The sequence below is a fragment of the Diceros bicornis genome, chromosome 17, assembly GCF_020826845.1.
Source record: "Diceros bicornis minor isolate mBicDic1 chromosome 17, mDicBic1.mat.cur, whole genome shotgun sequence".
NCBI lineage: Eukaryota > Metazoa > Chordata > Mammalia > Perissodactyla > Rhinocerotidae > Diceros > Diceros bicornis.
Genome location: NC_080756.1, coordinates 48,934,534 through 48,947,766, shown reverse-complemented (window position 1 = coordinate 48,947,766; position 13,233 = coordinate 48,934,534). Strand labels below are relative to the sequence as shown.

General features: G+C 42.6%; 1 protein-coding gene across 4 annotated transcripts in view; it reads left to right on the top strand.

Moving 5' to 3' along the window:
- ETV6 (ETS variant transcription factor 6) overlaps nucleotides 1–13,233 on the top strand; it is a 219,602-nt gene that overhangs the window by 188,369 nt on the left and 18,000 nt on the right. For all 4 annotated transcript variants that reach the window (XM_058558751.1, XM_058558748.1, XM_058558747.1 and 1 more), the window contains one exon: nucleotides 8,280–8,825. In XM_058558751.1, coding sequence (XP_058414734.1) covers nucleotides 8,280–8,825 — 546 coding nt within the window. The remainder of the gene's footprint in view (nucleotides 1–8,279; nucleotides 8,826–13,233) is intronic.

The window sequence follows — 13,233 nt, the reverse complement described above, 5'->3', positions numbered from 1 at the left end:
ATGACTTCAGGCAGGTTACTGAACTTCCTTGTGTCTCAGTTTCCATCTGTAAAAGAAGGAAAATAGCAGGACCTATCAAATATGATTGCTGTTAAGAAAGAATCAACTTAATATGGGAAATGCTCTAGAACAGCATCTATCACATAGCAAGCACTCAATAAATGTCATTCATTATCATTATTTGATATTTCTTACCACTATTTGGTTGGGCTTTCTTCTTTTTTTTTAAACTAAAAATAATTTACTTGTGATTAAATGCATGTAATATTTACCATCAACCATTTTTAAGTGTACAGTTCAGTAGCATTAAGTATCTTCACATTGTTATGTGATGGTTGGTTTTTTTCTTACCTCCAATCACAATTTTCTTAACCATCTCCATCATTGCAACTAAATGCACTTTGTGCAGACACCAAATTTGTCATCCAGGGCATAGGAAGGGCCTGTCGTTTCCCCATGCCATTATCCTAGAACGCCTACATGGATTAACCAGGCACCATCTGTAGCATTGTTTCTATGGGAAAATACATTGAAAGTGCCAACCTTAATTACTTTCAGGACACAGCCTATTGTGAAAATGAGCAGTGCTTTACTTTATGTCACCTCGCAGTCTCTGGCACGTTGTGGGTCCTCCATGACCCCTTTGAAATCCATTAATCTTCTAGCTGTCTCCTCTCACATTAAGAACTGTAAGATTAACCTTTTTGTGCCCCTTTCAATGCTGTGATTCTTGGATCTGGCAGGAGGTAATGAGGTCCCACCAGAGGAATACCAGGCCCAGCTCCTGACTTCCTGTTGTCCCCGGGGCGCCCGTTAACACCTTTCCCCCTTACCAGGCCTCATTCCACTTGTCTCTAACTCCTCCTTTCCTCTCCAGCACCTCTTCTTCCTGCTTTGCTTCCTGTGCTTCAGGGTCTATGGCAGCATGACCTTTAACCCTCTGACCCTTGCCCCCTGGTGCAGCATTTGATGGTGATGGGAAAGTGTGGAGGCACTGGATGGCGCACAGAGCATCTCTTCACTGATCTAGGCCATCAATCTACTTCAGGGAGGCCCTGCTCACCTTCCCTGCCTCCTTGGCTTCCTCAAGTGTTGTGGAGGCTGTCAGCCCCAGAGCTAGCTGACTCTATTAAGCCAGAAGTTTTAGGGGCAAGAGATTCCCTAATATGCATGAATAACTCTCCCAAGGTAGCCAGGAAGTCTTCAAGAAACTTCCTCTTACCCCCAGGGAAAGAAATGCCATCTGATTCCTTTGCGATAAGGGGCCTGGGGGCAGTTTAGGTTCACCTCCAGAGATGGAAGCCCGTAGTTGATGCTGTCTTGCCCTTTCCCCTCTCCAGCACTCCTCTGCCTTACCTTTGTGCCTCCCTGACCCCCTGCCTATGAATGACTCACAAGGCTTACCCCCACAGGTCTAATTGGCTGGCTCATTTGAAATCTGATCCGTTGATTTCCTCATTCACTTCTTTTGTGCTGCTTTGTTGAGACTGAGGGAGACTCCTCTCTGCTGCCTGGGAAGAGCAAAGACAGCTTACAGCCAGGAGCATGACCCTGTGCAGCGTGCAGACTTGCTTAAGCTCTCTGTACTGAGCCGCTGGCAGAGGGAGCCTGTTTGGAGGCCGTCCTGCCTACAGTAATGAAGATTAAGCCTCAGAGTCCTGCAAGTCACCTATTTTCTTTCTTTCAGCCCCCTCACCAAATGCTGATACAATTCTAGGAGCTTACATAGGATTTATTGTTTATGACCTCAAACATCTGTGAATCATACACTCCAAACTAGGGCAGTTTTCTTCTTAGGCCCTCCAAGGGAATTCGTGACATTGGCAACTTGTTGAGATGAATAGACTGAAATGGGCAGACAAAGGGTCAGTGGAAATTCTCAGCTGAACTTCTCGGAAAGGGAGGGGAGAGGTGGGGAGGTATTTGTTTGCCAGGGCTGTCATAACAAAGTACCACAAATTGGGTGGCTTGAAACAACAGAAATTTATCTTCTCACAGTTCTGGAGGTTGGAAGTCCAAGATCAAGGTATGGGCAGGATCTGTTCTTTCTAAGGACTGTGAGGGAAAATGCCTCTCTCCTCGCTTCTGGTGGTTTGCTGGCAACCTTTGGTGTTCCTTGGCTTGTAGATCTCTGCCTTCATCTTCACATGGCCTGCTCCTTGTGTGCATTGACTCTTAATTCAGCACCTATAGCCTTTTGTTGTGTTTTTTTAACGTGTCTGCCTTCTCCATTAGACTACGATATCCTTGTGAGCAAGGACCACATTTTCTTACTCTTTGACTATTCCGTGTCTGAGACACCCCTTGAAATATGTTGACATTACTGAAGGTTTGATGATTCAACTCATATTTTGTAATCGCTGCATGGTAAAACATTCCCCTTCCAAACATGCAATGTATGCATGCCTATGTGTCCAAATTGCCCTTTCCATAAGGACACCAGTCATACTGGATTAGGGGCCCACCTTACTCCATTATAACCTTATCTTAACTAATTACATCTGCAATGACCCTATTTCCAAATAAGGTCACATTCTGAGCTACTGGGGGTTGGGACTTCCAACATATGAATTTAGGGGGGAAGGAGCACAATCCAACCCATAACAGGGTGACAGAACGTAAGGTGTGTATGTGAAATCTATTTTGAATTTCACCTCAGGAACTAGAGCCTTTAATTTGTATATAGCTCTTTATACTGTTCGTAGTTCTCACGAATCTTTTACAAAATTGTGCTAGGAAATGGTCCCTGCTGGAAGAATGTAGACTGAGGCTGAAGAGTGAGAGTTACCTGCTGAGCCTGTTGATTTGCATCTCCCTGACTAACTACTTCTCTTATCATCATCCATGGCCTTGGGGAAAGCATGATAGTGGAAATGTGATACTGGTGTGTGAGATATAAACTTGATCTTAGCCTTTGCTCTACCCCAGAAATTTCCTAGTCAAAACCAATGACTTAAAAAAAAAAAAAAAAAACCAATGACTTAACCAAGGCACTTTTGATTTTTTTAGGTTTAATAGTTATTCATTACTTATAACATGATTAAATTGGGTCAAATTTTGATGAATTTTAAGTAAAGAAACTTTTCTAATAAGTAAAAGGAAAAAGGACGAGAAAAGAAGTCAGACCCTTTTTTGTATGCATCACATTTCAAGTCCTAATTTATCTTGGGCTGTTTGGTAGTGAGAAGGGATTATTTGTGTCTAAAAAAGGTCTACAGAGAGAAAGATTTGGAATCAGAAAACACTTTTAACCAGCATGGGTTCCGTACCAGTCCTTGGCCTTTTTTCCCCCTCCCCTCTTCCTTCCATGCCCACATTGACTAATTCTGTGTGGCTTTCCCTCCCTCTTCCTTGTGCGTTTCCCTCCCATATCAAGACCTTCAGACCAAGGGCAATGTGGATAATTTCCCAGTTTTCCAGCTGGGCAGTTCACCAAGAACAAACCCAGACAACAAGTCCAGACCAAAAAAATCTTCTTGTTTTAGACAGAAGACTCCTACATCTGGGGGATTTAATGCACCCACTGTCCGCTCAGTGCATTTCCTGTGTCCGGAGCTTCTCTGCCTGCCGGCTCTGGTCTCGTAAGTTTCCATACCCTGCTGCCAACTTATAATAACAGAGGCGGCAGGCAGCAGGGTAGGAACGTCATAGCCCACTTCGTACGTGGGCACATGCCTTGCAAACTGAAACAAAGCTTGGAAGATGTCATTGCAGGCCTTTCAGCCTTGACAGTGGTTGTACCCAGACCACCAGGAGCCTGGAATTAAAAACCCTCAGATCCAGTTCTCTACCATTAATGTTATCAACTTCATCAAGTACTTCCTCTTTGAGTGGTGTCTGCAGAGAAATAAATAAATCAAGCTCCTCCAAGTCCTGTTCCTGCCCGGATCCTGAGTCAAAAGTAAAATCTGAGTTGGATTATCCAGAGCACTGTCTCCTTCCTTCATTGTTCCCAAAGATCTGGGCAGGAACAGAGAGTGAAATCTCCCCAGGACATTACGTCAGTTCCTCTTTTACCCTTGGCATGAAAGTTCTTCCTCTCATAGTCCTCCCAGACTTCCTAAGGCTTGCCCTGAGTGCACACCCATATGCTGAGCCTTGAAGCTCAAGACATCAAAGAAGGCCTGCAGGTAACCAGACTACTGGCCAACGCCTGTGTTCATTTTGAAATTTGTAAGACGGGAAATGGATTCAGGAAATAGAGTTTTTCAATACACGGTCTTCATCATCCTTTAGTACTTTTAAACCTTAATAAGCTTTTAAGTAAAGGGAGACATTCTGTAAATGGCATTTAGAAAAAAATATATGCAACTTCAAAATGCAGCTCTCTTAAATAGTTGCTTATGATGATCATATTCTGTGACAAATGAAAAGTGAACCATGGACAAAAGGTAAATTCATTTTTATGGACAGAAGAATTGAGATCCATATTAGCTATGAAAAGAAAACTTGCCTCATTCTCAAAAATTGCAGATCATTTCTATCATACTAATAATCCCAGCCATTAAGGTTAACTCCATGGGCCTAATCAGTACCCTGTAAGCATTTATTTGTACTAGGTTAAAGTGAGGAAGTTAGTCCTTGTCATCCCAACCTGTATCCTTGCAAGGTTGATTAAGCACTTAAAAAAAAAAGCCTTTTATAGTGGAAAATATCAAACTTATACAAAAGTAGAGAAAATTGTATAATGAACCACCAACTACCAATTGCTAGCTACAATGATCAACTCATGGCCAATCTTGTTTCCTCTGTGCCTCATCTACTCTCTACTTCACCATCCTGGATTATTTTAAAGCAAATCTCAGATATATAATTTCGTCTATAAGTATATCAGTACAGGTCTGAGAAGAGAAGGGCCTTTTATAAAATCATAATCACAGAGCCGTCACATCACTGAAAACTAACAGTTCCTCAATATCATCAGATATCCTATTAACGTTCACATTTTTCCAACTATCTCATAAATGTTTTTACAGTTTGTTTGAATCAGAATCCAAGCAAGGGTCTATACGTTGCAAATGGCTGATGTGTCTCTTAAGTCTCTTTCAATCTATAGGTCTCTGTCCATATCTTTCTTGTGTACGTGCTTGCGCTCGCTCGCTCTCTCTCTCTCTCTCTCTCTCTGGGTGTTTAAAAAAGAAGTTAGCCATGATAAGTGTAACTTTCCTCCTGTACATAGTGTATCATGTACATATGCATCTTTTTCCCTCTAGTTGCTTTCAAGATTTTCTCTTTATTTTGGTTTTCAGCAGTTTGACTATGATGTGCCTGGGTCTAGCTTTCATTGTGTTTATCATGCTTGGGATTTGTTGAGCTTCTTGGATCTTTAAGTTTGTTGCTGTTGTTGTTCTTATTACCAGATTTGGGGCAATTTGACCATTATTTCTTTTTGGGTTTTTTGCCCCATTCTTTCTCTTCTCTCCTTCTTGGACTCCAATTACATGTCTATTAATATTGGTCCACAGGTCACTGAGGATCTGTTTGTTTTTCATTTTTATCGATCTGTCTTCAAATTTACTACCTTCTTCTGTCATCTCCAATGTGCCATTAAGACCATCCCGTCCAATATTCGATTTCAGATATTATATTTTTCAGTTCTAGAGTTTTTATTTTATAGTTTGTATTTCTCTTCTGACAGTCTCCATCTGTTATTGCTCATTATGACCATCATTTCCTTTAAGTGCTTGAACTTATTTGTAATAGCTACTTTAACGTTCTTTTTTTTCTAATTACAACATATCTAGATTATTTTAGAGTCTGTTTCTGTTGACTGCCTTTCCTCTTGATGATGGGTCCTGTTTTTCTGTTTCCTCACATGTCTATAAAATCTTTATTGGATACTGGACATTATAGATAACAAATTGTAGAGACTCTGGATTATGTTATATTCTTCTGAAGAATGTTGATTTCTGTTCTAGCAGGCAGTTAAATGGCTAGCCGATCACTTTCAATTCGTGGAGGCTTAGTCTTACATTTGGTTAGGGCAGATCCATTTCAGTTTTGCCTTTAGCCTTCAGGCAAATCCCTTTGTCTTGGAACATAGTCCTTACTCCTAAGGTGTGTTCCTTCTGGGATATTAAACAGCCTGAGGTGTTTCCAGAGCCTTCACCGGTAGGACTCAGGCTCTGAGCTGTCTCTCTAATACAGTTGCCAGTAGCTGCGATTTCTACTCATATCTTTCAACCATACAGCGGTTGCTTTTCACTGGGCTCCTTAGAGTTCCCCCTGCATGTGTGCTGTTCAGGGGCACATGTTAAGGATTTGAGGGAACTTTATATGCCAGTTTAGTGGCTGCTCCCTCTGAGGCTCCCTTCTTTATGGGATTTGCTTCTCCAAATTTTTGCCATTCTGACAGCTCCATACTCTATTCCCTCACATCTCAAACAGCTTTCTGTTCATTTTCTAGTTGCCCCACACTACGTGGACTGGGGAGGACCCTCAGGGTGAAAGCTGTATGAATTTGGATTCCACTCTATGCAGTTCCCTTCTTTCAAGAGTGAAATCCCCTTCAGTTATCTCTGGTACCCTCAAATAACTTTTATAAGTATATTTCATCCAGATTCTGCCATTTTTATGTGTAGGAAGGTTAATTGGATACAAGCCACTCTGCTATTATTGAAACTGGAATCCCCTTCTTCTTCATAGAGAAGTGGTTGCACACCATATACACTTCACCTTGCTTTCTATCTAACCATAGAGCCTGGAGACCAGTCCTTAGCAGAATATTGAGATACTCTTCACTCCATTTTATAGCTGCATAGTCCTCCATTGTTTAGAGCTATATTATAATTTATTGAACCAGTCTCCTATTGATAGCTAGTCCAATGATTAAGCACTTTTAAATTCATAGCAGTAGGTTATACAGTAGTTACAGAATAAACCCTTTACTTTCAAGCAGATGATCTTTTAGTGCTCATGAACAATATTTCTTTTGTTCACTGTCTCGTATAATAAGTGAGATCTAATGGAGTTCCCATTTTCTTGTTAACACTGTGTAAAACTTTAAGAAACCACCACTTCTGTCTGTTTCCTAACCCTGTCAGATTCCCAGATTCCCTTTGTATGTTCTTCATATAGATATTGTCATAAGGGACAAAGGAGATATCTTTGACTTGCTTCACTTAGAACCACAGACAAGTCTTTGACTAGAGCAGGGACCTGCAACCATGCACATCTTTTTGGTGAGACCGCTCTGGGCACAGATATGGCCAGAGAAACCTCATTGAGATGAGTGTGGGGCCCTGTGGAAAGCTGCATTTTTGTAGGCAGATTTCTGTCCTTCCTGCCCTTAGAGGCACTCCTAACGCCATGTGAGTGCTGGTCCCTCCCTCCACCCAGCCCACAGAGCTACTTCTCTTGCTGAGCTGTGTGCACTTCTGATGTGGTCCTTGCTCAAATGTCACCAGCTTGGAAGTTCAAGCAGGATGGAGTGGAAGTGTTCTGAGGGGTGTCCATCCCTCCTCCTTCTTACTTACCTCTACCTGTCTCAGCTTTTGTAGAGTCTGTGCACTGAGAAACAAGGTGATCCTAAATGTTCTTTCAAGTACAACAAGACTGTCATTCTGTAAATTAGGCCCACTGTTCATGCTTAGAGCAGGTTTTGATATGACTTTTTCCCCCAGTTTCTACATAGCAAAGTGGCAGATATTGTCATGGGTATATAGTTTCTAGAATCGAACTGGAATCTGGTTCTAATCCCTTAACTGGCTGTGTGGCCTTGGATAAGTTTCTTAACTTCTTTATGCCTCCATTTTATCACCTGTAAGATAAGAGTATTTGTAGTTAGTTTCTCCTACTTAGGAGTGTTGTAAATTTTAAACAATATTCTCCAGTACCTAGAATATAGTAATTACTTTATCCTTGTCATTATCATTAACACCAACAACAACTCCTGGAGGTAGAGAATATGAAAATTCAGTTATGAAAATATAAGTCAGTGAGAACATCTGGAGAGAAAGCCTTAAGGACCCCGAAAGCCACTTTGAAGAGTCAAGTAACAAAAAGATAAATGAAAGTTTGGCTTCCTTGGGTTTATAAGCCACTAGTAGGAGATTAATGGAATGTTTGCAGACATTCTTAGCTCGTCTAGTGGTAGGAAAAGAATTTCAAGTATGTTCACTTTAATTTTTTTTAAGCAGTGAGAAAGACACTCTGCATCCTGCGGAAAGTGCCACACTGCCACACACGTGCTCTGCCGTTTACTACCTTTAGAACCCCAGTGAGGTCCCTCTTCCGACAGTTCACTGGGGTCTGTGATTGTCTTCCCCTCTGCTCCACAGATAACTGTGTCCAGAGGACCCCAAGGCCATCAGTGGAGAGTGTGCACCACAACCCTCCCACCATTGAACTGTTACACCGTTCTAGATCACCCATCACAACAAATCACCGGCCTTCTCCTGACCCCGAGCAGCGGCCCCTCCGGTCCCCCCTGGACAACATGATCCGCCGCCTCTCCCCCGCCGAGAGGGCCCAGGGACCGAGGCTCCACCAGGAAAACAACCACCAGGAGTCCTACCCCCTATCAGTGTCTCCCATGGAGAATAATCACTGCCCACCATCCTCTGAGTCCCACCAGAAGCCATCCAGCCCCCGGCAGGAGAACACACGCGTGATCCAGCTGATGCCCAGTCCCATCATGCACCCTTTGATCCTGAACCCCCGGCACTCCGTGGATTTCAAACAGTCCAGGCTCTCCGAGGACGGGCTGCATAGAGAAGGGAAACCCATCAACCTCTCCCATCGGGAAGACCTGGCATACATGAACCACATCATGGTCTCCGTCTCCCCGCCCGAGGAGCACGCCATGCCCATTGGGAGAATAGCAGGTAAGTGAGCACTCCCCTCTCTCCGGCCACTTCAGCCTCAGGGGAGATCTAGCGAAGCCCCGCGCTCTCCTTAGAGCCTTGCAGCTAGCCTCACACCATTCCGGATTATGATTACGTGCCTCAAAGGCTCTGTGAGGGCAAGTGGAGGCTTCTGCCTGGATGAGGCGAAATCCCTAATGGGCTAGTTAATGAGCCACTGGGATGGAGTAGTTAATGAGCCTCAGAAATGTTAAGAAACCAATGTCCTACGTCCAGCTTACAAGGAGAGTCACATCAGAATTATGCCTAAGCGAAAACATTTAAAATAAAAGGTTTATGAGCATGTTAATGGCCCTGTCCTGAAGTTTCCAGCAACTAATTAATGACCAGATGCAGCATAAAGAACCTTTGTCTCGGATTCAGTCCTGTAATTCTATCCTGTGGGCAGTAACTCAATGTGGCCTTCACCTTGGGAGGGGATAGGAGAGAAAAACAGAATTATGGTGTTGGTGGCAGGTGTTACTAGGTCGTTTGGACTAAAGGAAACCACTCCCAAATTCTTTTACTTTTATGATGACAAGCCCAAATTTGCTTCCCTAAGACTAGAAACCAGTGAAAAGATCTACACATTGTGTTTTTGCTAGTCTGCCCATAATTTACATGAAGTCGTTCTCCGGAAGCTTAATCCTCTAACCTCTCTGCGAGGTTCGCTCTTTTTCTAGAGCATCTCTCCGTTCCTGAGACATCTGTTGGGCACCTACTATGCAAAGAAAAACACATTAGGAAGTAGGGGACACAGAGCTGATTTAACACAATTATTTCCTCAAGGAATTTAAAGTTTACTATGGGAGACAGATGTGAAAACAGCTAACTAAGATACACGGCAGAATGAAATAAGTTTTATGTCCCGTTCATTTGCACGAGCATTTATTGAGTACTTACTGTGTGCTAGGAAAATTAAGTGCTATGGAAGCAAAGCAGAGAGAAGGTGCATTTTGACTGTAGGAACTGAGGAAGGCCTTGGAGGGAGGTAGCTAAATGCTCCCTCCCTTGGAGGGAGGTGATTGTGTGTTCAGTAGTGGGAGGGAGGCATGGAGGCAGAAGAGATTAGACTCGTTCAGGGAAAGGTGAGAAACGCTCATAACAGCATGACAACGCGGAGTCCTGCAGGCTACCTTAACTGCCTCTGCCTTGACTCGTGTCTTTTTTTATTTAAATCATTTGTTTCTAAATTTTTTTCTGGCCCCAAGTACACCTCCAATGTTGCCTCAATTTTATTGTTATAAATAATTTACGTCAAGAATGTTGAATCAAGAAAATAAAATGGCAAAGAAATATGACATATGTATTTAAAAAACTGTGAAGAATTGGGGCCAGCCTGGTGGCATAGTGGTTATGGTCGCACGCTCTGCTTCAGCAGCCCAGTGTTCACGGGTTTGGATCCCGAGCACGTACCTGTACCACTCATCAAACCATGCTGTGGAGGCGACCCACATACAAAAAAATAGAGGAAGATTGGCACCGATGTTAGCTCAGGGACAATCTTCCTCACCAAAGAAAAAAAAAAAACTACAAAGAATGAAAAAATCTATGTCTTGTATTTGATTCAAAATGATCCCACAGGGTTGGGGGAGTGTACATCATGGGTGGGATGTACAAAAAATAAAGTTAACCATGGGCTGATGTCTGTATAGCTGAATGATGGATGCATGAGGGTTCACGTTATTGTTCTCTCTACCTTTATATACGTATGAGTATTTTTTTGTGTGTGTGTGAGGAAGATCAGCCCTGAGCTAACATCTGTCACCAATCCTCCTCTTTTTGCTGAGGAAGACTGGCCCTGGGCTAACATTCGTGCCCATCTTCCTCTACTTTATATGGGAGGCAGCCACAGCATGGCCTGACAAGCAGGATGTTGGTGCACGCCCGGGATCCGAACCTGAGAACTCCGGGCCACTGCAGCAGAGCGCGCGTACTTAACCGCTACGCCACCAGGCCGGCCCCGATGTATGAGTATTTTTTTAATAATAAAAAGAAAATGAGAAAGAACGGGATAAAGTAGCAAAGAGCTTAGGCAAAACATGTCAATTTCCACAGATAATTGGAGAAAGAGGATGGGGTCAGTATATGACTATGAATAATATAAATGACCTGTCTTGTGCTTTCCAGGCAAGACCCTTCTTGTCTGTATATACTCTCCTTGTCTTGTTTCTTGCATGGTCTGTACAGCAGTACTGGACGTTTTGCAGATACTTTCTACTTGTTTATAATTCTCAGGACAGCTCTTGGAGGTTAACTGCTACATTCGTTTTATATGGAAAAGTCATCTGGACAGGGGAAACCACAGAGGAAACTGAGCCCCAGAGAAGCAAAGGGCAAAGAGGGGTGGGGTGACAGGGTCTGCAGGACAGCCCTTGCTGCCCCGTTGGCTGCCGTCTGTAGTGCTGCCCTCATGGGGCCTGGCTTCCTCATCAAGATCTGTCTTGTCCGCCTCCTCCGTGATGCTGTCTTCACCACAGACGTCTTAGGAATCTTAGATAAGTCCATAGAGCCAGAAAGTTAAATCGTTTCAACTTATGGAGTAATTTTTCCCTTGTTTGGTAGGTTTGTGAGTTTTAAACTATTAGGTCTCTTAAAAGTTGTGCTGCAACTTTAAATCTTATTCCTGAATGTCAGAATTGCTTGATGATGGATGTCGTCTCATCAGTAAGATGCTCTATGAAATATTGTTGCACCCAAGTGATGACCTTGGTGCCTATGGATGCCCTCTCTCTCTCAGGAACACACAGAAAAGGGGAATCTGTGCTTTTCTTTGTGACTCTAGGAAGTCAGAATATTCATGTAAAATAATCATAGGGCCCAGATCCTTTGGGGAAATGCATTAACTCCTTCAGTATGATAAAATCGCCTAGAATTATTCATTATTAATGCTCTAATGGTATATTCAAAAGTTTAAAAATCTCCAGATGTGTGTATTAACTAATTTAACCAAATCCAGGAGTAGCTAATTTAACCGAAAGGCACTGTTTTTCTCAGGGGTGAAATGAGAGGGTTGGAAAGTCTACGATCTAATCCTTAGTCTTGAATCTGTAACTCTCTGAAGAGAACTCATCACAATTCCAGGCTCCTTTGTTTCATTTGGAACATCCCTGTCTCTCCACCCCAGCCATTCTGGGGTCTTTTTACCTACTAAGGTCCTTGTAAAACTGATTCTGTTTATTAGAGGTCGCATTCATTGGATGATTCCTATGTACAATGTAAAGTTCTGTCGTTACTGAACAGCCATTAAAATCCTTCAAATCTCTGTAAAGCAGCTATTAGATAAGAAAACTTAGTTCCTTAATCTTGTTAAATGAGCACAGCACAGAAAGAAATGAAGGCGCTGCTGAATGTCGCACTGATGAATACCGTAGCTGGGGGGTATGGATAGAAACACTACTTATGAATGTGGATCAAAAAGTAAAGCCAAATTCCTATCCGTTCAGATATAATTTGCTCAGGTATGCTAAGATTAATGCATTTGGACGCCCTCTGTGTTTAAGGCACTGTACTGTTTTCGTGGGAGTGGGGTGTTCGAGGAGGTATAAGACAATCTTTATCATGACAGAGCTGAACAGGTAGCTATAAGTGCAGTGCGTGTTGTCTTTAAAGGACTCCTGTTAAGTACTGTAGGAGGTCAGAGCGGGGCTGTCAGGGAAGGCTTTGTAGGGGGGGCTGGCTTTTAGCTGGGCTTAGATGAATGCTTAGAATATGGACAAGTGGGGATTAGAGAAAAAGAGGTCATTCCAGATGGAGGAAACTCCAGAGCAAGATAAGGCCCAGTGTAGTTTTTCTCTTTCAGGTAGAAACATAAATCCAAGAATCAAACCATTAAAAATCCATCATAATTCATCAATTCTTTTTTTTCCCCACTTTTTAATATCTCTGAAATTGGGATTCATCATACAATTTAAAGATGATATGCAAAGTTATGATAGTTTACTTAGGTATTTACCTTGTGGAAAAACTAGAATAATCAACAGAGGAAATTCAAGAGGTAGTTGACAGTTTAAATACAAACCACAAATTAGATCTATTTAAATATAACGTAGCTTATTTTTAAAGTTGTCGCATATTTTTCAAAGGATAAGAAGAACTGTTACTGAGTTGAACAAGTGGGAATGGCTGGCATTTATGGGAGAGAGTTTGACACAAGACAGACTGAGACAAGATCCCTGGGTTCTATTTTTTTATTGAATAGCCAATGGTGTATGTAACAACCAGCAAGTTGCTTCTTGCTGTGCTTATTTTCTATTTATTGTCCTCGGGAAGGGATTGCTTGGCTGGAGTGTGGGGGAGGGGGACAGCATCTGTCAACCTTCTAACATCTTTCTCAGCCCACAAAAGTTTCTCTGGCCTGTGTCTCACCAGTGTGTTTCACAGCCGGCAA